The sequence below is a fragment of the Panthera onca genome, chromosome F2 (assembly GCF_046562875.1).
Source record: "Panthera onca isolate mPanOnc1 chromosome F2, mPanOnc1 haplotype 2, whole genome shotgun sequence".
In the NCBI taxonomy this organism is placed as follows: Eukaryota; Metazoa; Chordata; class Mammalia; order Carnivora; family Felidae; genus Panthera; species Panthera onca.
The window spans coordinates 38,207,285-38,232,656 of record NC_138356.1 but is presented as its reverse complement, the minus strand read 5'-3'; the positions used below and the strand labels follow the sequence as shown (position 1 = coordinate 38,232,656).

The 25,372-nt window shown below is 43.4% G+C and overlaps 1 protein-coding gene and 1 long non-coding RNA gene across 2 annotated transcripts in view; both read right to left on the bottom strand.

Moving 5' to 3' along the window:
- Nucleotides 1-4,255, bottom strand: part of NECAB1 (N-terminal EF-hand calcium binding protein 1) — a 193,812-nt gene extending 189,557 nt beyond the window's left edge. Inside the window, exon 1 of the mRNA XM_078441947.2 lies at nucleotides 3,757-4,255. Within this exon, the coding sequence (XP_078298073.1) occupies nucleotides 3,757-4,089 (333 nt within the window). The 5' untranslated portion in view covers nucleotides 4,090-4,255. The remainder of the gene's footprint in view (nucleotides 1-3,756) is intronic.
- A 2,855-nt stretch (nucleotides 4,256-7,110) lies between these two features.
- LOC144615107 (uncharacterized) overlaps nucleotides 7,111-25,372 on the bottom strand; it is a 120,779-nt gene continuing 102,517 nt past the window's right edge. The window contains exon 3 of the long non-coding RNA XR_013553542.2: nucleotides 7,111-7,832. This is a non-coding gene — a long non-coding RNA (uncharacterized LOC144615107). The remainder of the gene's footprint in view (nucleotides 7,833-25,372) is intronic.

Here is a 25,372-nt window from a genome sequence, read left to right as displayed (position 1 = left end):
TCACAGCCTTCCAGGCCCCACTTCTGCCCCTAGCGACATGAGGAAGGGCCACTTCCTTTCCAGCTAAAAAGCAAACAAAACTGTTGGGGAGAAGGCAGTGGCATCAAGCGGTGGAATTATAACTAACTTCACTTCAGATTTATCTTGCTTCGGGGGATGATGTGAAAGGCTTGATTTTCTCCCTTTGCACAGTAGCGGAGTCGATTAATAGAATGATTCCAAAGAGGGACCACATGCTTTATGGACTAGTATTCTACATCAGAGTTTATTCCCTGTCAGCTGGAATGAAATAACTTGGGGACAGACATCATTGCAGGTGTTAAGAAGGAAAAGAACTGTCATCCTCCTGGTCCTCCCATGTTGCTATGCACGGAACCCAGTGAAGCCACTCTCCTGTGGGTGGCAGGGGGGCACAGCACAGATGCCTTGGCACCAGCCCTGGGTTTCCTAAGCCCCCCAGTGGGCACTCAAGAGTATTTATGATGAATATATATAATGTATATATAACGTATATATTCTGCCATTTTTTAGACAGAATCGAATAAAATAAATTAGATTTCTAATGAAACAGTCTCTGTATTCATCTGTGGATTTGGCAACTGTGATCCAGGCATTCAATAGGGAACAATGATCTAGCAATAATGGTGCAAATTTATATAGCACACTTCCTTTATCTGTTTTCAGTTTTCTTATCCTATGCACTTGCACCGAAGGCAACAACTTCTAGAATTAAGCGGCATACTCATCATGATTACTGATTTGGACATGAGGAAAATGAAGCAAAAGCCAAATAGGTATGGTAAATCCCTCTCTGGTTTTCTGATCTGTGGCTAGTTTCTTACCAGCTGGATATATCTAGTCATGTCAGCAAGGGTAGCCTCAAAATCACTCAGAGGACTCGTTAGTACAGTGGCCTTGGAAGACAAACACTAAAAATCAAAGTTTTCCTCAAATTCAGAAATCAGTCCTGGTGACACAGGTGACTCTGACGGGTTTCATTCCTGTTCCTCTTTGGAACAGGGAATCTCTATTACCGACTTATGATCTGCATAGAATTCAAAAAGCAATCTTTCTTAGCAGTGCTACTGGAATATATGAAAACAAATCGAGTAAATTATGTATTTATATTTCACATTTTATTTTTGCTAAAAGCAATATGATCCAGAAATGAATAATTCAAAAATCCTTAAGTAACAAATCCTTTCTCATGTCACATATTTCACCAGAGTGCTGGATTTTTCACAAAACATCTCAAAGAAAAAGTGTAAACAAAATCTCTTCTACTCGAGATAAAATCCAGTGGCAGTTTTTTTTGTTGTTGTTTTTTTTTTATAGACACTGGCGTTTTCCTGACAAACAAGCATGTCAACACCTCTTGTGTGAAATCAGTTTTGTACTCTTATTTTTAAATTCTAGAAATAGATACAAGAAGGCAAGGGTATCCTATTCATAGAGCACATGTTCCTTCAGGACAGGGACCTGATGCTGTTTATTTACAGAGCTTGAGAACAATCATGTATATAAAACAATAAACAAGATTTTCAGGGCGCCTGGGTGGCTCGGTCGGTTAAGCATCCGACTTCGGCTCAGGTCACGATCTCACTGTCCGTGAGTTCGAGCCCCACATCGGGCTCTGTGCTGACTGCTCAGAGCCTGGAGCCTGTTTCAGATTCTGTGTCTCCCTCTCTCTCTGCCCCTCCCCCGTTCATGCTCTGTCTCTCTCTGTCTCAAAAATAAATAAAACGTTAAAAAAAAAATTAAAAAAAAAAGATTTTAATTTCCTCTGTTTTCCTTTTCTTTTCTTTTCTTTTTAAGTAGCAGTTTGGACACTTGGGCCAAGATTAGTGTGTGTGTCAAAGAGGACGACTTCCATTTATACAGCTCAATCCATTCATCTCCACAGTATCGCCAGGATTTGTTAACTGCTTCAAAAAAAGTCATAGAGAAGCACTTGATATCCTTGGGGGACCCAGTGAAGATCAGGCCAGTATGAACGGAGGGTCCCTTGGCCCTCTTTGAATCTCTTTGATGGCAGCTTAGCCATCAACCTCCTAACAGACGTGAGTTCCTGGAGCCCTGATGCTATCCCTGAAGATCCCCTTCTCCCGTGTGCAGTGTGCCTCCTTCTCTCAGCCTGGCTTCCTCACGGGCTTTTTGGCCCTGAATGGCAGGATTTAATGAATAATTTAATGAATAATAGCAGCCAGTTGGACCACTAGAGCCAAAACATCACCTGACTGGCCAGAGCCAAGCAGAGTTAAGGGCTCAGAAGAATAAGGGACTTAAACTGGAGAGAAAAAATGGGAATCAGATGGTTTTGGTGGGAAGAAGATGGCTGGCCACAGAGGCCTGGATCCCCACCTGGAACTGCATGGTGAGGAGGGGAGGAGGCTGCCAGGAGATGCAGCTGAGTCTCACCTATGACATTTGCCTTTGACCGGATTTAATGATCAATATGGTTTTCTCTCCCAATTAAAAAATCCCAGCTAATCCATTCAAAGACACTTGGGAGGGCTCCTCACTCTGTCCCCCTTATCTTCATGACAACCGCTTCACCATTATGGTACTAATGAGTTGATTTCCTGATGGTTTCATCTCTCCACAAATAAATGTATTTTCATTTTAAATACACCTGGATTTTAATAAGAAATGATCTCAGGGAACAGTAAAGAGCTCGCAGCACTCCTCAATGCCTTTTGCCAATTTTCTACCATGTCTAAATAAGTGGCCAGAATTATCCCCACTGACTACCTTCAGGGGACAGCATATATGTGACAACGCAGAGGCTGAGGGAGCCCAAGCCGGCAGGCAACTGAGGGATAGGAAAACCAGTAATCCTAACAGCAAAGAGCTGGGTGAAAAAAAAAATAAAGAACAGAAACAACAGAAAGGGGCAGTAACGCAAAATTGAGAAATAAATAAGAAACAAAACTGCTGTACAGATAAAAACCCCGGCGTGAGGGTAGAAAAAAGAAAACAAAGAAAGAGAAAGAACGATTACAGTATCAGAGAAATGAAGGAAGGGCATCAATACCGAAGGGAGGGAGAGGCCCCAAGGAAGAACATTCAGATGCTTGAATTGATGAATAGCAATGAAAACTTGGAGAGGTATAGGGAAGAATAACAGGAGAGAAAAACAGAAAGATAGGAGGTGGCAGTGAAAAAAGTAACAGCATGAAAGGGATCTTGGCCACCGCTTTAAAAACGAAAAACAAGTATGTTTTCAAAGTAATTGTTCTCCGTGGGGGCTGGGGAAGGGTGGCGAGGCATCGCAATCCCTAATGCTGTCCCCGTCGCCTAAGAGCTTCAGGGAGATGGGGAACTGCAAACAGGTCACATCAGAGATGAGTTGAGTTAATGAGGTTCCCTCCCTCCCTTAGCCCCTTTAAAACGCTCTATTCACCTGAATGGAGATTGTTGTAGCTACCGATCTAGTCCCCAATGAAACCCACGCCGCTGGAAAATTTAACTTCTGCCATTCATTCAGGGTTGTTAAGCCCCGAGCTGCAGGTGCAGGACAATCCTTTTTACAAGTTGGGTGGTAGTCATTCTCCCGCATTTTCCTCGGTGCATTTCCAGGGGGACAGGGGAGCGAGGTAAGGAGGTAGTTCTCGCTGGTGTTCGGGGGGAGGGGGGGTGCAAAACACCTGCTGATCAGCGCCTGGACCGACCACCCTCCTCCAGGGGAAGAGGAAAGCCGCGACGAGGGGGTGGAGGTCGGGGACCGCCGACCCAACTCCTTCGCCCGGTACTTACGTCCAGGAAGATCGACATGCCCTTGGACAGCTGCAGGGCAGAGCTGAGCTCCTCCGAGGAGTTGTTGGAGGACGGCGACGTCTCCCGGGAGTCCTCCATCCTCGGGAGCCCAGAAGGCGGCGGGCGGAGCGGGGCTGGGCGGCCGCACGGGCTCGGGCAGGGGCGCGGCCGCACTGCCGCGGGGCTCCGGCTCCCGAGCGGGCGTTCGCTCCCGCGCGCCTCCCCGGCGTCTCTCTCCGCTCGCTCCCCCTCCCGGCTCTGGCCTCCGCGCTCCCACGCGCTCTCGCTCGCGCCTCCCCCTTCCCTGGGCTGCTGGCGCCGGATCCGTCTCATCGCTGCGCTTAGCAACCGCTGCGCCCCTCGCGGGGAACCGACTCTGACCCCCTCGCTGCCATTGGCCGCCGCCCCCTGGAGCCCCCGCCCCACCCACGTGCCGCCAGGGAGGAGGTGGCCGAGCGCCGGGGTGCGAGGGCGCGTGTCCCGAGAGCCAAAGCGCCGGGTGCGGGAGCCCCGAGCCTACACCGCAGCGGAAAGCTTAGGAGTTAAAAGAGACCCGCGGCGGAAACCTTACGAGTTAAGAGACTCGAAGAGATTTTGCCAACTTTGCTTTTCGTCCAAGCGAACCTGTCCGCCCCACCTTCCTCAAAGGTGGGTGGGCTTAATGGACACCACCGATTAAGGGGGGGGGGGGGGGGGTGGGGGGGCTGATTTGGTGTAGGGGAGAAATCATCACGTTTTGGAATCTTCGAGGTCTGGATTTGAAACCTGCCTCAGTCGCTTTGTTATTCTGTGATCTGGAAAGTTGCTAAATCCCAGTTTTCTTCATCACTACAATGGTCACGAAAATGGGGTTTACCTCAAAGGCTTATGAGGTTTGCATGTGGTATTGCCGTCCACAAAGGTAGTGAGTGGTAAGGACTCTGCACAGAGTGAGCCTCGACAAAACCCTTTACTATGCGGAAAAGATGGTCAGGTAAAGTTCAAGCAAGAAATTTTCCAAAATAGAAGTCACAATAAAGGATGCAGTCCCTATCTATGCTTAAGCATTTCAACTAGGGTAATTACTCAATATTTGGGGGCTTCCGTGAAGGATGCAAAAATGGGAATCCAACCTTTCATCAGGAGAGATATCCACTGTTTACCGGGCATCAGAAATGTGCCAGGAGCATGCCAGCTGTTGTGTGGATTAGAACAATCTGGGAGCAAGATGAGTCAGAGAATGGTACCATGTTTTAACAAGACTTTACCTATGAGAATTGATGGGGTGGATCCAGATCTCCATTTTGTAGCCTCCTAGGAAAGTAAGTTCTTGCTAGATGTGTGTGTCCACAAACCATCCTAGACAAAACGTGTCTTAAGGCATATAAAAAAAGTGCTATGGGTTTCTTAGGAGGAACAGTTTATACTCTGGCTGTTGGGACCTTTGCTTGATAAAAGGGGCAGTATTTGAAATGGATCTGAAATCCCATTGGTAGATATTCCAATTGATAGATAGGCCATAGTGGATAGAAATATAAGGAAAGGACATTCAAGGCAGAGTGAATAGCGTGAACAAAGGCACAGTACCAGGAAAGCACACGGACTCTGTAATGGATCCATTAGGATTCTTTAAAAACATGCAGAATCCCAACAGGGACCGGGCTTACTGAATCAGAATATCAAAGTATGAGACTCAGGAATCTGACACCCATTCACACTCATGATTCATACACAAGCGCTCTGTAGCAGGGCCAGGACTGGATGAGGCCAGGAAGGCGCCTTGGTCACAAAATGCAAGGAGATGCTCCCCTGCAGGATCCAGAGAGTGGCTGCCTTCTTCAATTTTGCACCCTAGGTGTCTCATTTGCCTCAGTCAAGGCCCAGCCCTGCTCCGCAGGTCAGTATTTGAAAGATATGGGTCCAGTTGTTCTCCACTCTGGCTCGACAGTGGACTTAATTAACAAGGGTGTATGGCAGCTTAAAAATGTGGCTACCGATTCATTGACACGCTTCCTATAGAGAGGCGGGTCCCCTCCCCTGAAGGTTCCTGCCTGCTTCGGTGAATAAAATGCAGCAGAAGCAATGCTATGTGCCTTCCGAGGCTAAGTGTGTAAAAGGCCCCAAGATTCCACCTTTTCCAGCAGACTCTTTGCTCCTGTGCTTCCTGTGGGAGATCTGACTACCCTGAGCCACCACGCTTTGAGGCTATATGGAGAAACATATGTAGACAGCCTGGCCAAGAGTACCCGCTGAGCCCAGCCTTTGATGCATCCCAGCCTAATCAGCAAAAAAAGTAAGTAGAGAAGCCTCCAGATAATTCCAGCACCTACCTATTTGATACACGCCAGATGGATGCCTGTGCTTCACCCCCCAGGATCATATTCAGTTAGCATAGTGCGGGCCTTGGGCCTCAGTGGGTTTTTTTTTTTGGGGGGGGGTTGTTTTTTTTTTTTTAAAGCGTCACCTGTAATTTTGATCTGCAGCTAGGATTGAGAACCACTGAGGTGGTCTATACTATACGCATAGGAAAACAATAGAATAAAACATCAGAAGATAGATAAAGGTCATCAAGTGAAGACACTTGAAGTCCAGGGGTAGAATTCTGGACTTCATTAGGGAGGGAGTTAGAGACATTAGATTAATCAGGGTGGATGTTAATTGGAGCTGTGCTTGAGAAACATTAATCTGGTGTCGTTGTGTGCTTTTACCTTATTAACGGCAAATCTCATTATCTGAAATGCTGGAATAGCCCCTTCCCTTTGCCAACTGCTCACCAAAAGAAAAGACAAAATCATAACAAACAGACTGTCCAACTCATCAAATGGGCACTGGTCTTCGAATTACTGTAAAAGAAAAAACCAGAAAGAAAGGAGGAGCGGTGCTGCTCAAGAACATCAAGCTACAAAGTTTAGGAAAATAGGATGTAATTCCTGCCATGCGTGGAGGAGTGAACAGATTTTTCTGCAACAAGCTGAAGTCTGGACCCTGTAACCCAAGCTGTGGGTCCCTCAGCCCTTAAATTCAGCCCTGCAAGTGTTAATATTTTGATGCCAACCCCACAGTAACAAGAGCAGGTGACAAAGAAGAAGATATTCTCCATTTATAAATGAAAAATAGGAGAGTAATCAGTAATCATCACTCAAAACCAGGGAGCTATTTGTAACACTTGAGTAAGAATATTCCTTTTACCTTTGCCAACCCCAGTGATATTTTCTGTACCTGTGGCTTTGCTTATTTCTTCTAATGGGATGCAAAGAAGAAATATAAATTATTAACCTACCAACCAGTCATTAATTTTTTTTTATGATTTCAGCATCCACATCATAATGCTATAGCTGACTTCTTTTTTTAATGGAAATGTCATGTTCATAGAAGGCTCCAATAGAAATGGATGGCAATTAGATTCCCATTCACAGCCAAATTCAATAGGCTCTACAAAGTGGTAACCAAACATATTTTTAGTTGTTTTTTTTTAATGTAGAAAGCATGCATTTTTGAAAACTGTTTTCACACATCATTTTTCTGAAACACAGATGCTTCCCTGCTGTATGTAGTATCAGTTACAAATGGAGACAGCCGACTTGGGGGAGGAAATGCATCTCCTTACCAAATCTTTGTAGCAAGATCCTGGGGGAAAGAAAAAGAATTGTAATTCTAGATTCCAGCTCTCAGGCTTCTTATGATAAGACATTGACATGAAAGTATTTCTGGCATTTCAGGAGATGATCGCAGTGCAGGAACGTATTGTATTTCAATCCATCTCTGTTTCACAGAGGAACTGTTATCTAAGCATTTCAGACAGCCAGGAATCTATCTTATTTATAGTCTAAAAATTCTGTGGAAGGTTGCTCTTTGGAGCAATGGTTCAGAATCCTTCCAGTCTGTTCAGTGGACATTTTCATTGCTTTGGCAGCCTAAGATCCAAACCTTCTTCCTTATCGAAGGTCATGTCTCCATGGTGAGAATCCTGATCAGAGGCAGGATGCATCTCTTCTGAGGAAGGAAGATGGTCCCAGGGGACAGGGACAGATCACAGACCTGTCAGCAGAGACAGATGTGGACTCCGTTGACTGGATGCTTTGCTTGGGACTTTAAGTCTGCAAGGGACATGATGGGAATTAATGGTGATAGAAAAAAGCCACACAGTGTTGAGTGACCACAATGGCAGCAGAGCCCCTGAAGACAACTTAACCATATGATAAGGGAATTTGACTGTGGTTTTGGTAGCCTTGATCCCTAGCTTTCCTATCCACTTCCCATAAGACCAGGCATCCTTCAAAAATTTTCTTTTCTGTTTTACATTGGTCAGCTAGTGTGTGTATGCAAACATTTAAGTTCTATTCTCTTAGAAAACTTCAATGATATAACACAGTGTTATCAACTATAATTCCTTTGTTTTACCTTAGCTCTTCATGTCTTCATCCTGTAGCTAAAAGTTTGTACCCGTTAACCCAACTCCCCCTACCTCGCCTCTCCTTTGCAGCCTTTGGCACCTACTCTTCCACTCTCTGTTTCTTTGAGTTCAACATGTTTTCTTTTTCAGGCTCCAATATAAGTGATACCATGCAGTATCGTCTGTCTCTGTCTGGTTTATTTCACTTAGCATAATGCCCTCAAGCCTCAGCCATGTGGTCTCAACTGACAGGATTTCCTTCTTTCTCATGGTGAATAATATTCCATTTATATCTCTATACCACATCTTCTTTATCCATTCATCCATCAGTAGATACTTAGGTTGTTTTCACATCTTAGCTACTGTGAATAATGCTATAAGGAACATAGGAGTGCAGACACCTCTTCAAGATCCTATTTTCATTTCCTTTGGAAATATACCGTGAAGTGGGATAATTGGATCTTTTGGTAGTCCTATTTTTAATTTTTGAGCAAGCTCCATACTATTTCCCATGGTGGCTACACTATGTAAAAGTGCATTAGAAAACTCTGAAAAGTTAGTAAGGGTTAGTTTTTGATGTTTGAACTATGACAAATTCAATCTAAATTTCTTCTGTTACAGAGAGCCATTTGTGAAGTCATTGGGGAAAACATCGGCTAGAAAAAAATAATTCTATTCAGACATTTGTTTAATGTCTGCTTCATGTGAGGCAACTGACAGGCAGAGCTGGGGAAATGTTGAGAAAGGCTGGCCCTTGCCCTTGCGAAACATATGCAACTTAAAGAGACGTTTTTATAATGGATAATTTTAAAGCGGTGAGACAAGAGTTAACACCAGAGGTTGGCAGTGAGCACAGAGAGAGGACAGCGGAGGGCACAGCTCCCTGTTAGTACCTATTCTGCATGGCCATTTATGTAACTGTAGATGGCAAAATTAGGACTCAGAAATAGTAAGTACCATGGGCCAAAAATGATTAACAAATAATGGCTATTTTCCTACAAGCTATTTTACCCTGGGGATTTTTTTTTTTTTCTGTTATACTACTGTGTGAGTAAAATAAAGTTGCCATCTATTGGTTTAATTGACTTACTCTTCTGTACAAACAAGGTTGAGGTATTGCGTGCAAGGGGTTGAGTAAACACTAGGGACAGAGAAAGTGCTCAGCAAAGATAATCATTGTTATCCCCACCAGCACCACTACCTTGCAAGCATGTTGGAAGGACCAGAGAGACTTCACATAAAATGTATGGTAGGATGTCCGGCACATAAGGGTATTATAAACATAAAAAACAAAATTCAACTGAGTAAATTTGAAGATCAACTAATTCTTCAATTGGGCAGTATCCCAACTAGCAAGTAGAAGGGAGCTTCACTGAGCTAAACAAAAGAAAGAGTTTTAAAGGCAGAAGGCAGAGAGAGGGCATTGGAAGAAGAAGGATAAGGAAAGGGAGGGAGAGGGAGAGGGAGAAGGAGAAGGAGAGAAAGAAAAGGAAGGAAGAAGGGAGGGAGAGGAAGAAGGAGAGGAAGAGGAAGAAGAAGGGAAGGAGGAGGAGGAGGAAGAAGAAAAAGAGAGGAATTTATTAGCAAGGAATGCATTATTTAGGAAAGTCTGCCCTCCTAAGGAGAAGAGAAGGGGTCTATCAGTACGTTCCCTAGTGCTGACCAGGAAATTCTAAGTTGACTGTTAAAGGTTACATTCTCTGGGGGATTGAAACTGCATTTAGGTTAGGTGTTAAGTCTTGGCTTACTGACTGGGGGGCCTTGGTTTACTGTCATGACACCATTTGGGGCCTGTGGTTTTCTTTTTAATGGGGTTCTGGTAAGCAGTGGTGGTCGCTGTTACTATAAGATTGTTATCCATAGCCTTGGACACCACTGTTTGCTCCCTCCTTGAAACTCTTATCCTGGCTCCCTGATCCTGTCCCTCCCCGCTTTAGTCTTCTTCTTGGCATCTTCTAATTCTTCCAAATGTTAGTGTTTTCTAAACAGTGTCCCTGTTTCACCTTTTCCTTTCTTTCTTTCTCCCATTCTCATCTCCTTTCTCTCCCCTGCTTACTGACAATATCCGGTCCCATGGTTTTCATTGGTCTTTAGGCTGACGACTTTGTAACCAGCAGACCTCTCCCCCTCACCTATAGATGCTTATTTCAGCCTGTCTGGTTCACGTCTCCTTATGACTGTCACTTAGGCATTTTGTATTCGACATGTCTCAAAATGAATTCATCATTTTCTCATAATTATCCTATCTTCCATATCTTGTTGAAGAATGTCATCCTTCATCCAAAAAAGAAACCTGGGAATAGTGTCAAACTCCTTCCAGCACTGCCTCTCACCCTTCCTCTGTCTCAGCCTCACCCCATCCAATCAGTTACAAAAGTTATCTTGGAATCTACCCTCTCCTTCCATCCTGATTGCCACCGCATGAGACCAGATAACTGTCATCTCTCATCTGGAGCAGTGTCCCAGCCACCTGCCTGGTCTCCTTGTCTCCAACCTATCCTCCCACTAATCCATGCTTTCCACCTTCTACAGAGAGAAACTTCTAAAATGCACATCTCAGAGTAGCACACACCTACTTAAAATCCTTCCGAGGCTCACTGGAGCCTTCAAGATAAAATCACCTTTGCTTCTGTCACCTCTTGCCATTCTCCCTCTGCCTCCTCCCCAGCCTCAACATTCTAACCACACAGATTTACTGGAGTGGGATGGAGTGGTTAAGCAGACAAATTCTTATATCTAAAAAACCTGGGCTCAAATCCCAGCCTACCTTCTTATTACCTTTGGATAACACTAAGGCATTTGACTGAGCCTCTCTTTTTCTCAACTCATAAATAGAAATAAGAATGCTACCTAAGGAGCACGGTTTAGATATTCAGTTAAATAATGCATGTGAAACACTTGGCATGGTACCTTGCACAAAAATAATGGCACTAAAATGTGGCTATTTATCATTACTTGCAGATACTTGGATATGCATTGCTCTCCCGTGCTCCTGGGCTGTTGCCCTGGGCATTCTCTGCTGAGAATAAACAATCTTCCTTAATTGGCCTGCCCATCATTTAGTTGGGTTTTAAGAATCAGCTGAGACATCATTTCCTCTCCTCCCCCACCAATCCCCAGGGCTGGGTTGTTTTTCCCTCCTCCTTGTTTCCATAGCACTCTCTACCTACCTGGTTCATGTCCCTTATCACATTTTTTAAAAAGTAATTTTTTAGTATCCTCTTTAGTTGCCTGCCTGCCTAAACTCTGAGGTGCTAGAAAGAACTGCATTTTTTGTCTGTATCTTGTGTCTGATAAATTGCTAGACACGTGGTGGGCACTGAATAAATGTGGAATGAATGAATAAAAGAAAGATCAAATAAATCTTACACTCAACATGGGAATTAGAGTAAGAGAATGAAGGATGTTATCTGCTTCCTTGTCATAAGATCCAATTACATGAATTGATGATAAAAAGATACAGAGACAGGGGCACCTGAGTGGCTCAGGCAGTTGAGCCTCTGAGTCTTGATCTCGGCTCAGGTCGCGATCCCAGGGTAGTGAGATCGAGCCCTATGTTGGGCATGGAGGCTGCTTGCAATTCTCTCTCTCTCCCCCCCCCACCCCGCCCCTCCCCTCCTCATTCTCTCTCTCTCTCTCTCTCTCTCTCAAAAGTAGATACAGACACAAAGAAGAGGGACTTCAAGATCTGGAAGAAGAATTATAAGCACGGACCACTAGGCTGACTGGAGCTGTGCTGGGTCACTAGATGGCAGAGGAAGGGAAACGTAGCAGGGGCCCCCCCTCACTCCTCAAAATGTCAAATGCTGATGAACTTAGCTACCGTATCACAAATAGAAAATACTATGTAGGCAACAGCTATCATAATTTGAATAAGCATCTACCTTTACAAACATTCAGGCTCCCAGAGAGGTGGGAGAGTGGATCGGACAACTCTGTGTAGATGCCTCAAGAGTCTTATCAAGGCCCTAGAAAGAGGCTCCATTCCTTTCTAAGTCTCTTCATACAAATGTAGACATCTGGGAACCGCACAGTGAAGTCCTGGGCATGTATCACTGAACCCTGGGGACCCAGGACGCAGAAAGGGTAGCATTAGGGGAGCCAAACCCAGCTCTGAGGTTATCAGCAAGTCGCTTAGCCTGTCCGAATCTTAGCATCCACTTTGTAAGATTTCTGTGGGGTTACAAGAATGGATATAAATTTGGCTGTGAGCACTTTGTGGTAGACTTGGAACATTCTGTTGATCACTCTGCCCCCAGCGCTTAGTGCTGCCTTGATGCAGGGGAAGTTTCCATTGATACTGGCTGAATAAGTCAGTAACCAGTGCACAGTAGGGTCATCACTATGGGTGCAGTACTGTGCACGTTACCAAACTCAAAGAGGTGTTAAGCGATAATGTGAACAGTAAGAATGTGCCCACTCTCTACCCCAGTACTGTCCTAGAAATGACTTTCTCATATGCCTGCAATTATGGAGAATCTGAAGTGCCCACCTCCACCCTGCTTAGCATTTTTCCCCTCCTAATTGCTCCTTTATATAAGAAAAGTTGTAACATTTCCTTTAAAAATGCAGATTAGCCTCTAATTAGGGACAGATGTAAAAACAGACCGACTACTTGTTTTCTCCAAAAGAGAACCCCCAAAAGCTGAAATGTTTCCTAGTTTGTGAGTAAGCCAAGGTTATGTGAAACACTTTTTCAAAAGTGATTTTCTAGTAAGTTTGTTAAGCTACTTTCACTTTACAAGAGTCGGAAACCACATTCTAATCATATAGTCGTTCTAGTGAATGTGTCAGAACCCCAAACAGGCACTTACCATATGTTTTTATGAAACAACTAGTCCCTTTGGACTATAGTACATCCTTAAGGTGAGCTGACTCCATCCTATTAAGAACCATATAAAAATGCAACATTTTATTTACAATTTTAGAGAAAGATTTTGAAGGTGCATAATATATTAAAGTAATTTACAGATTGAAAAAACAATCTTTTGAATGAACTGCCTGTTTTCCACCAGGTAAAACTGTTTTAGGATTTTGTTTGTGTTTTTTGTTTTTTAGAGAGAGCACAAGCATGGGAGAGGGGCAGAGACAGAGAGCGAGAAGATTAAGCAGGCTCCACTCTCAGCATGGAACTTGATACAGGGCTGGATCCCACAACCCTGGGATCATGACCTAGGCCAAAATCAAGAGTCGGATGCTCAACCAATTGAGCCACCCAATCATCCCCAAATTACTTTAGGTTTAAAAGAATTTCCTAACTTCACTGGGTTCTCTTTCATTTTTGCCAATGGAAGTCATCATAATATTGACAGAGAGAGAGAGAGACAGACAGACAGACAGACAAAGTACACGTTGGGTCGCACAGTCTCCCACTTTGACCTACGTGTCCTTAGGCAAATCATTTAACCTACCTGTGCTTCAGTTTCTTCATCTGAAAGAGGGAATAATAATAGCACTCACCTCATGGAGGGCTGTGAGGATTAAATAAACGATTCCACGCTTGGCTCAAAATAGTTGTTCAATGAATCTAATCATCATTAATTTATATAACAAGCAGTTATATAAATCTTCTCATAGCTCCTTGTGAATATGGGCAAAGAACATGACATGCTTTGATGGAAATTTTTAATATTTTTTTAAGAAGGTTGGGAACGATCTCAGCTCCCTTTACTCCTCAGAAATCCAGTAATTCACCTGGGCTTAAGAATTCTGACATAAACAGTTCTGGAATCCATTGCCCTCCATTTGTCTGCATTTCTGCCTCGTCTCACTTCTGGAGCATCTCATCCCTGATGCTAGAGCCTCTTCCCAGAACTCCTTACCTCTCACATTTCCCTCCCCTGTTAGTTCTCCAACCCACAGAGCAATGATCTTAGAGACCTGGGATTCCAATGTTCTCCCTGCTCACAGATTGTCAGTGGCCACCATTGGCCCTGGGATTCAGTGCAAAAGAATCTTTGTGTCTTTCATGTTGCTCTCAAGACCCTGCAAAATCCAGTTTTATCTCTCCCCAGGAGCCCACCATGACCTCCCCATAAGTACATACATATGCACATATACTTGCATATGCATGCACACACATGCAGTAGTATTTGTGTATACACACACACACACACACAGAGTTCCTTCAGTTCCTGACCTCCATGCTTTTGCCTCCCCAACCCCTATTCATTCTTTAGGTTTCAGTTTAGAGGTCACTTCCTCTGGGAAGCCTCAAGCAGCCCTTCCATGACAATTCAAACCATGCAAGCTGCCCATTGTCATGTCTGTGGACCGTACACTCAAAAAAAGGCAGAGGCCAACGTATCTGGCTTACTTTCCACTGTGTATATTAAGCGCCTAATGCACTGCCGTGGCTCAGTAAGTGTTGTTGAATAAAAATCTGTTACATGATAAATTGCCATGCTTATTCTGCTCTTTTAAAGTTTAAACTTTGGCAAATCACTACCTCATATAAAAAAGGACTATTTAAATTAGATGAGTTTTCTATTAGTTTCTTTCATGGAAGTAGTGCCTGAGAACAACTGGTAAACAACAGCAAAAAATGTTAAAACGTACCATTAAACACTTTCCCCCAGGCTGAATTGCTTGGAGCTATTGAATTTTTCTTTCAGAAACAGCATGAATTTAATGTTCATTTTAGCAAAAGACAAAAAAGATTAAAGGTGAGAAAAAGAATTCATTTCACAGTCCATCATTTTCTGCCTCAAAGAGAAATTAGCATTCAATTGATGGGAGGGAGGTAAACGAATTCAAGTCTCTGTGGAGGGTAGTTAGCCAACTCCTATTCAAGTTAAAATTATGTCTGCCCTTCAACCCAGCAGTTTACTCCCAGGCATTTTTCTCTAAGGGGATAAAGGGACAACATCACAAAGAAGATGGCTTAGCCTGGATTGCCTAGAAAAGAGTCTGAAGCAAAGCTTTGTGGACAGGTTCAATCCCAGAGCTGTAAAAGGGATGGAAAAGGGAAGCCAGGCAAGAAAGAAAGAAGAAAGAAGAAAGTGGCACTTAGTGAGGTGGCCACAATGTTACAAGAAAATAAAGCCAGTCCCTAGCTAGGCCACATTTCTCTGGTCTGGCTGTGTAGACCCACGGCACCTGGGAAGCGTCCTGGGGTAAAGGAAGGAAGGGGGACATCCACTTGTCATCTTTCCAAATCTTCTGTCTTTCCCCAGTCAGGGTACCCTGCCCCCTACCCACCTGTCCCTCTGGCTATTAGGGACCCCTGCACTTCCAGGTTGTGCTACCCGGTCCATCCAGGCAGCCCTGGGAAGTCAGTCCCTCCTCCCACAAAACAGGGACCCAGCGCTCTGCTCCCTCTGAGCTGGGAAGTGGTGGGAGGAGTCAGAACCATGGGTCCCTTTGAATCTGGTCGGGGCTGCAGCTGCCCTTCCGGAAGCTCTCCTGTATGACCCTTATCTTTGGGGGAGCATGAGACAGCCCCCAGAGCTGGGAGATGGGGCCAGTGCCAAGGCAGTGCTGCTCTGCATTGAGCTTCAGTGCGAAAGCGGCGGCAGGCCTGGTGGGCAGGTGGGGCCGGGAACACCTGAGGAAGAATATAAATTGGATCAATATAGATGTACGCTCTACATTCACTGTAACATGGCTTATGAGCCCCACTTTTTATACCGCTTAAACTTTCATGAATAGAGGGTAAGCCCAATAAATTTTAATGTATTCAAAATTGCATTAAATCTGGTTAAAAACAATTTTGAACATATGACAGAATGTATGCCATGACGTAAAGAGAATGTGACTGAATGTGTGTGTGTGTGTGTGTGCGTGTGTGTGTGTGTGTGTGTGTGTGTGTGTAAGCCTAGAGATAGTAGGAGGAAAGATTTCCAAAATATAAAATATTAGTGGTCATTTCATCTGGGTGGTAATACTTCGAATGGCTTTCATTTTTACCTTAATATGTCCTTGTGCTTAAAAAAATGTATACTAATGACATCTTATTTTATAATCACAAATATTTCAAAGTTATTCGCATCATGAGCGATGTTTAAGAAATGATATCATGGCACCCGTCATAAATAAGAGCAGAGGAGTTTCCATTCTGGGTCTGCCAGACCACTATGACTCTGACCTGGAAAGGATTAGTGTGAATAGCACTAATCCATAATATCACCTATGGCATTATTACCAAATATGAATTTACTTAATGAAGATTTAACTCTGGAGCAACAAGGCTGAAGCAAAGATACACTGAAGCCCACCATTCAAGGACTTCCATACATGTGCCTCCTCGCTATCTTCATAGCCACTTATTGGGACCCTGTTTCAACCTGGACAATAGGTCCTCACGACCCTGCCTTTCCCTCTTCCACAAGTTTGCTCCTGGAGCCCCATCTTTGTCCCAGCACAGCAACTGTCTGCTCCACAGGGGCTGGGCAGGGGGATGTGAAGGCCTCTTTCGGGCCTCAGCGCATGTGCTTCCTTCCCTGGTTACCTCATCAGAGTCACAAACCCACTTTGCAAATTATTGTGATTCTTAAAAACTCCTCTTCGACATCTCAGTAGAATTCAGAATATGAGATATTGTCAATAATCCCAAAGAAAAAATTTAATTTGCTTACCCAGAGCATGAATAACTAGATTTGCAGTTCTAAATGGACAAATTGATCATTTCACGTGACAGGAACAAATCCTGCTTGAAAATGATACTCCGTTGCAAAATGAGATGCAATAAAAATGTATTCCAAAGCACCAAGGTTGAAGAAATGAAATGACAGTGTTTTCTTTAAAGATTCTTACAATCTCAGGCTGGCTCTGGCTTCATGATGCTATTAGTTCCAAAGCACGGAGAGGTGAGCCAGTACATTCCATTGCACTCCCTCCAGAGGCAGGCTTACCTCCTGCCAGTGCAGAGTAGAAGTGAGGGGTGGGTGAGACCAGCCTGCTGGGAGCGGAGGCGAGCTGGCTGGGTCCCAGCATCCAGACAGCATGGCAAGCAGTCCGTGTCTGAGGAGACCAATAGGAAGGAGGTTTGTAGGGGAAAACACAGGTTTCTAACATGCAGAATGAGTAAAGCCCAGGGGAATTTAGTGTCACTAAGAGAGCCACAGACCCAAAATGGCATCGCTTAGGTTAAGGCCCCCAGTCAGTAAACCAAGACTTAATACCTAAACTAACTGCAGTTTCAACACCCTAGAAATCTGACCTTTAACCAGTCAACATGGGAATTTCTGGTCAGCACTAGGAAATTCACTGATAGGCCCCTTCTCTTCCCCTAAGAAAGGCAACCGTGCTAAAATAATGGATTTTTTGCTAATAATATCCTTTTCCCCCCCCCACTTTATCTTTACTTTTGAAGACTTTACCTTTTATGTAGCCCTTTGGAGCTCCCCTCTACTTGCTACATGGGATGCTACCCGAGTCATGACTCATTTAATAAAGCCAATTCAATCTTTAAAATTTACTTAAAATATCTACAAAGATAGCTCATAAAAACAAAGCATTCTTAGAGGCCAGATATATATATATACGCACACACATACACACAGATACATACACATATACATACATACACACACACACACACACACACACACACACACACACACACTGTCCAATAGACAGACATGATCCCTTGTCCAATTTTCATTTAGACTTGAGCCCATTCTCAGAACTCTTCAATAAAAAGAGAGGCTGCTGAGTCCCCATGAATAAAGACCTCTGCAGTACTACAGCCAAGTTGTAATTCTTTAGTCCTATCCCAAATTGACCCACAGATATTTCCTGGTAAATTATACACTGAGATGCTGCTGGACACAAAGTCTGAGCTGACACTCAACTTGGACAACTAAGTGCCATCATGAGCCCCTCCCCACATTACAGGAGCAGTGAATGGAAGTCAGGTGATAAGTAGAGAACTGTCCTGTGTATACACAGTTGGTTCACCAGGTCCACAGACCCACCCAGTGGTCATTTCCCCAATTCTCAAATGTAAAATAAGAATGAACATATTTGGTAAGTGGTAGACTCTTCACATTAGTTTCTTGACCTGTGGAAAAAGAGCTCCTGGAGTAGGAAAGGTCAAGTAAAATCCCTTGAAGCTTCCCTTTTCAAGCCAAAATAACAAACCAAAGCCAATGTCACACCTTGGATGGAATGGCAGAGATTAGTGGCGTTTTCAAAGACAAAGGCTATAGGAATCATCTTCGTATAATCCATCAGACTGGCCCCTGCAAGAACTGAACAGATTATAGTGGATAACAGTGTACAATACAAATTTAGCCCAACAGCCATCTGTGCCAAATGTTGTCATCAATAAGAGAGATCAATATAGCTTCTGGTATGTGGCATGTGGCTATTGATCTAGAAAATTCATCCTTCTCCAGCTATCGACAGAAGGAATAAAACTGTTCAAATTCACATGTGGTATAAGTGGGATACATGTGGATATGTATTCATGGTTTTGCTCCAGTGCTAGTTAACTGCTCTGATATCTGTTACAACATTGTTGAAGGGAGCCTGGATCATTCGGATATCCCATGAGCATAATATCGGCCTGTTATATTGTTGACATCACTTTATTTAAACATAATGAGCAGGAAGTGGCAAATATTCTCCAGAGGGTGAGAGTGAAACTCTGAAATATATCAGAAGGCTGTTATTGGGAAAATTTTGAGGCGTGACATGGGGGCATGTCAGTCATCTTCTTAATGGTAAAGGGCAAGTCATCTTACCTTGTCCCTCCTACAGCTAAGAAAGAAGCACAATCCTAACTTGGCTTCTTTGGGTTTGGGAAGCTTCAACTCATTCATCAAGTTATATGAAGGCTATCAGTTTTGAGTGGGATTCAGAGAAAGAAAGGATTTTGTGGCAGGTCTAGGCTACAGTACAAGCAGCCCTACCAACTGGGCCATATGACTCAGCAGATTCCATGGTACCGTAGCTATCTGTGTGGAGTTTCTAGCAAGGTTCAGTAGGAGAATTATAGAATAGACACCTAAGGTTCTGGGGAAAGGTTGTTATCTGCAGCAGATAAGTATATGAAGAATTGAAAAGCAATTTTTGGCATGTTTCATGGACCCTAGTAAATACTGAGCTTCTGATGATGGAACATTAAATGACCATCCAGCCAGAATTATCTGTCATGAGCTGAATCCTGTCAGACTCACTATGTCATATGATCAATAGAAATCCATTATAAAGCAAAGGTGGAATATCTGAGATTGATTTTAGTCATTCCCAGAAGGCAAGAGTAATATACAAGAACAGATGATCCATACCCCATATGCTCAGCCCCCTTCTGGGGCTCCCTGAGATCAGATGATGGAGGAGGAAAAAGCCCAGGCTTGGTTCACAGAGAGTTTAGCTCAGTATGTTCTACAAGTTGAAAATGGACTGATGAGGCAGGGGTGACTCTGAAAGACAGTGGTGAGATAAGATCTTCCCAAGGGATAGCACTTTTGTGCAGAGAACCTCATACTTTGTTTGTGTAGAAAGAAAAATGGCCTGAATTAAGAATGTACATAGAATCATGGGCAGTAGTAAATGGCTTGGCTGATTGGTCAGAGTCCTGGAAGAAACAGGATGAGAAGATTGGGGACAAGGAGGTCTAGGAAAGAGGTATGTAATATAACCTGGGGGAAGGGGCACAAAGTGTGAATATCTTTGTATTCTACATTAATGTAACCCCCTGGAAAGCATCCAGTGCAGAAGAAGTACCAAGTGGATAGGATTATTTACCTATCAGCGTCTGTCCTTATCTACTTCTGTGCTTCTGCAATGGGCCCATCAATGGAATAGCCATAGTTGCAAACATGGAGGCTATGCATTGCTCAAAAAGTACACCAGATCTGATCTAGCTAATGCCACTGCTGAATATCTGACCTCCCAATAAGAAAGAGAAATCCTGAGCATCCGATATGACATCATCTCTTAAGGAAATCAGACAGTTGGTAGCAAGTTGATTATATAAACCCTTTCTACCCTAAAAAGGACAGAAATTCATCCTGAGGTAGGAGTACAGGTTTACTTTTCCTTCCCACAGTGTATCAACCAGTATCATAACCAAAAGAATAGGATTTCTCTTTATGGGATCTTATATAACATTGACTTGGGACAAGAGAGTCACTTTACAACAAAGGAAGTGTAGCAGTGGACACATGATAATGGGCTCCACTGCTCCTACAACATGCCAGCTTACAAATTTACAGATACAAAAACAAAAACAAAAACAAAACCAAAAAAACAAGCCTGTGATTGTATATCAGCATCTATTATATGGTATTGTATCCCCAGTAGATATAATACACCTTATTCTTAGAACTTAGTCTTAGAACCTAGAAATGACTGGTCACTATCATTCCCAATCACCCTCTTGGAAAATTTATGTTTCCCACCTCTGTAAGTTTAGGCTCTGTGGAACAGAGATCCTCATTCCCAGAAAGGTAATATTCCCACCGAAGAACACAGTTAAAGTCTCACTAAAGAAAAGTCTCTGGCTACCACCTGTTTATTTGGGATTATTGTTCCAACAGACCAGCAGAAAAAGAAATGACTGAGGAGGTAGGACTGGTATTAATTATATCAGAGGCAGAGAGAAATATACTTGGCACACATGTCTTCGAGCATCTCTAGGTATGTAGTCCTATGCCCGATTTTAATTCAAATGGGCAAATATAACAACTATGATCTGATTAGGGAAGGGTAATCAGAGGCTCAGAGCATTTGGAAATGTGGGTCTAGGTTAGCTACCAGGCAAGCCGCCTAATATGTTAATTTTTTGATTTTCTTTCAATTAAAAGTTTTTAATTTTAGAGAGAGAGAGAGAAAGAGAAAGAGCTGGGGAGAGGGGCAGCGGAGAGAGGGGCAGAGGGAGAGAGAGAGAGAGAATCTTTTTTGTTTAAATTTTATTGAAATTCAAGTTAGTTAACATACGGTGTAGTCTCAGCTTCAGGAGTTGAACCCTCTTACATATGAACTCAGTGCCCTCCTTAATGCCCATCACCCATTTAATCCATCCCCTCACCCACCTCCCATCCAGCAATCCTCAGTCTGTTCTCTGTATTTAAGAGTTTCTTATGATTTGAAAGAAAGAATCTTAAACGGGCTCCACGCTCAGCATGGAGCCCAACACAAGGCTTGATCTCAGGACTGTGAGATCATGACCTAAACCCCAATCAAGAGGCAGACACTCAACCAACTGAGCCATCCAGGTGCCCCCAGGCAAGCCACCTAGACCATCAAAAGTATGAGCTGAGGATGAGAGAAATATTGAAGAGTAGTAAAGGAGGGTGTTAGATAATGAGTTTCAGTTTCTTCATCTGTACTAACGGCAGTAGGGTATTGTTTGTCTTAATAAGGCTCCTTTTGGAGGTTTACACAGAAATTATGAGTAAACAGAAGCCAGAAAGAGCTGTGAGTGTACCATGAAAACTTAATGCAGGAAGTAAGTAGATCTGAGTGGTACAAGGAGACTGCCGAGGAAGTTGCTGGTGCTCTGCCCAGATCCCCTTTCCCACACCAGTCCTGGGGGTGGATCCCCCAGGTCCTGGGGGTGTCGACTCCTGACAAACTTTTTTGCAAGGCTGATGAGTGCCACCTCACTTAGAGATATCCCAGTTATGGACCTGGTCCCTCTTTGAAGGTGGCTCATATCCAATGACTGACTTATTTGGCCATATACGAGCCTAGCCCCCTTGCCTCTGGGAGGAGAATTGCAACCCCAGTGGTAAGTAGATGAGGCAGAAACCAGACTTCTTAAACCATACTTCCAACTCTCGTGCTGTCCTGATTTTCTCATTCCCTCCCTGGCTCCTCCTGAGAACATTCCCTCCATAAATCACTTGCACCAGTGTCCCCTTTCAGAGTCTGTTTCTCAGGAACCTCATCCAAGACACAAGCCTAGTTTTCAAAAAGTGTTACTAGACGAACATTCAGTGCTAGACTCACAGAAGACTGAATGCTGAACCTTAGATTTCTGGACTAGGAATGCTTCCTTCTTTCCAGACTGTAGCTGAGAGTTGTGAGTGGTGCTGGAGACTAGAACAGGCCTGGAAAGGAAGCAGTGAGCAGTCATTAGCTACGATGACTAAGACGTGCAAGCACTGGAGGCTGCGTGACAAGTTCAAGGCAATCCGTGTTCTGTAGCCAAACCAGAAATCAACTCTACAGGGTAAGAAATGTGAACGGAAGGAAGAGGAAGTCTCTGCACTTTGGGGAACTGCCCTTGTAAGACCAATTCTGTATCTGGGGCAAAGATGTCAATAGGGATTTGTTGTCTTTTCTAAAGAGAACATCGCACACTCACAATCTCCACTGCATTCCGCCGGTCAGACAATATCTTACCTCCTGAGGACATCAGTCCCCCAGTTAGAGATTTCTAGTAATGACACTACATAAATATTTGCTTAGTGAATGAGTGAATCCTAATATCCTCAATGTCAGCTTGTGTGCGTCTGAAGTGCCTAGAGCCTGCTTATCACTGTATATAATATTCATAAAGCATTTTCAGTCCCATGATAGAGGCTCTTTGCAGACAGAGTACAGTTATCTCTCTCCAAAGGATATGGTGAAGATTAATTAGTTAATTTCATAAAATGCTTCAGGGATGAATATTGCTTTATAAGAACTAATTATGAATATCACACGGTGTGCATGCCATATATTTATGCCTCTGAAGTTGAATGAAACTTGGGTGGTTTTTTTTATTGCTATAAGGAAGTTATTGGAGTTGATATACCATTTCTTTCTTATACCAAGACTATTTTGTAAAGTTATTTTGCGGTTCAAAATGTAGGTTTTGTGTATCATACCACAGAGATAGCTGCGTCCAGTTATGCAGCCAGGGAATTGACACTAACTACTTCTTGTTTTGGTTCATTCAAAACAACAGAGCCCATTATAATCTAAAATACATAAAATGTAGCAGAGCTCATATTCCTCCTCTACTGTATCCAGCTAGGAGTTTTGGGGAACACCAGTAAAACTCTCTGTGCTATAGTTAATCTGTCAAATTGGGCATATCTCATGGAACGAAATGATACAATTCAGGTATAGACTTAATCAGTACACAGGAATTGCCGTTATAAATACTAAGTTGAACAATCATGACTATTAAGTGTGTAAACCAAAATATTTGATTTATGTCTCTCATTGTCCCTTCAAATAAATTTATTCAGTAGAAGCATTTTCTTAAACCATGCCACTGCATTAAAACTCTTGGCAAGCCTCATAATTTTTCTGCTTATTGTTGGGTTATGTCAGAAGACAGTCTCAACCTGACAATTAGAATGGCTGTTGCTGGAATAATAAATCTGAAGGCAAATCCTTTTTCCCAGCTAGAGCACAGTGAGGGCTGGAATGCCAACTTTTGGCACAGGGACTCTGGCCTTCCAGCCATGCAACCGGAACATTTAGGCTTTGGACTTGGTCTTCTAGGCTTGGAAAAGCATGGCTCTTCTTTTTTTTTTTTTTTTTTTTTTTTAACGTTTATTTATTTTTGAGACAGAGAGAGACAGAGCATGAACAGGGGAGGGTCAGAGAGAGAGGGAGACACAGAATCTGAAACAGGCTCCAGGCTCCGAGCTGTCAGCACAGAGCCCGACGCGGGGCTCGAACTCAAGGACCGTGAGATCATGACCTGAGCCGAAGTCGGACGCTTAACCGACCGAGCCACCCAGGCGCCCCGCATGGCTCTTCTTTAATAGGAACCTGGCTCTTAAGGCATGGAATGTAGCCCTGCAGGCATGGAATGAGCCCTCCCCGCCCTTTACCCCCAGGCCTGAAACTTGGCCCCATGCTTTGATTGTGATCCTCCAGTGTGGAAGTTGAAAGTTGCATGCAATCATGGAATATGCCCTCCAAACATGGATTCAGCACTTCCAGGCCTGAATTCCATCCTACCATGTATGAGATCTGGTCTTCCAGATATGATCCTACAGCCATGTAACCTGCCTTTGTACTTGGAACTGTATAGTATGTCCAGGGAGGCTGGCACACCAGGCATGAGGCCCGACTTCTAGGCACATAACCCAGCCTTCCTGGCATGAACCATGGTCATCTGGTTGTGAAACCTGGCCCTAAACATAGGATTTCACCCTACAAATAAGGAACTCTGTGTAGAACATGAGTCTAGAGGAATGGAATCTGACAAACCAACTCTGGAATCTGATGTTTTGGATATTGATTTAAAACTTTTATGTTGCCTTTCCAGGCATAAACTCTGATTTTCCACATGAGACACAGCCTTACAGGTATGTAGTTGGAATTCCAGTGAAAATTAACACTCTGACCATGAAATCTGGCCCTCCAGGTATAGAATGTAGCCTTTCGGTCAGGGAACTTAGACGTCTAATTATGGAATTGGACTTTCCAGTTACAGAAAACTAGTACAAAATGTGAATCTTGATTCTCTAGGCATAGAATTTGGTCTTCTATGTGTGGAATTTGGACTTCTACATGTGGCTCCTGGGCATAGGCATAGATGTTGACTGTACTAGGAACCTGGTAACCTGTCGTGGAACTTTGCACTACACGTATGTGACCTCAGTTTGCAACATGGAACTCAGCACTACAAGCATGAAAGCTGACACTCCATTTATGGAATCTCAAACTCAGAGTATGAAACCTCTGTCATTTCATATATAGAGGTACAATCTCCAGTCATGGTACCAGTCTCTACAAACATGCAACTTGGCATTCCATGTGTGGAATCTGAATCTCCATGGACTTACTGTGATGAATGTGGTAAAGTTGGAATCTGGTATATAAGTCATAGAAGTTGTCCTTGTAAGACATGATCTCGTGTTGCCCAGGTATGGAATTTCATTCTCAGTGAATGCATGCTCAACATCCAAACATGAAAACTGACCCAGAAAGCATAGAATCCAGTCTGCCATATATAGACCTTTGAATTTCATGCATAAAAACTAGGCTCTATAGGCTTGGAACTTAGCACTTCATGTGTGGAATATCGATCTCAAAGCATGGAGCTTGGCTCAAGTGTGGAACATGACACTACAAATATATAACCTTGTATTTCAGTCATTCACATGGGCTTGTCAAAACTTGCAAACTGATCTAGTCATGGATACTGGAACCCCACGTTAGTAATCTTAATGTCAATGTAGCAGTCAAAGCCTTAAAAGCATGGAGAATGGCATCACATGTGTGGATTCTCAATCTCCAAACATGAACAACCTCAGGGTGTGGATCTGGGTGCCCAATCTGTATTTCTGTCATAGATTTTGGCTCTCTATATATAGAATTTGGTTTTCCTGTCGAGGAACTTGA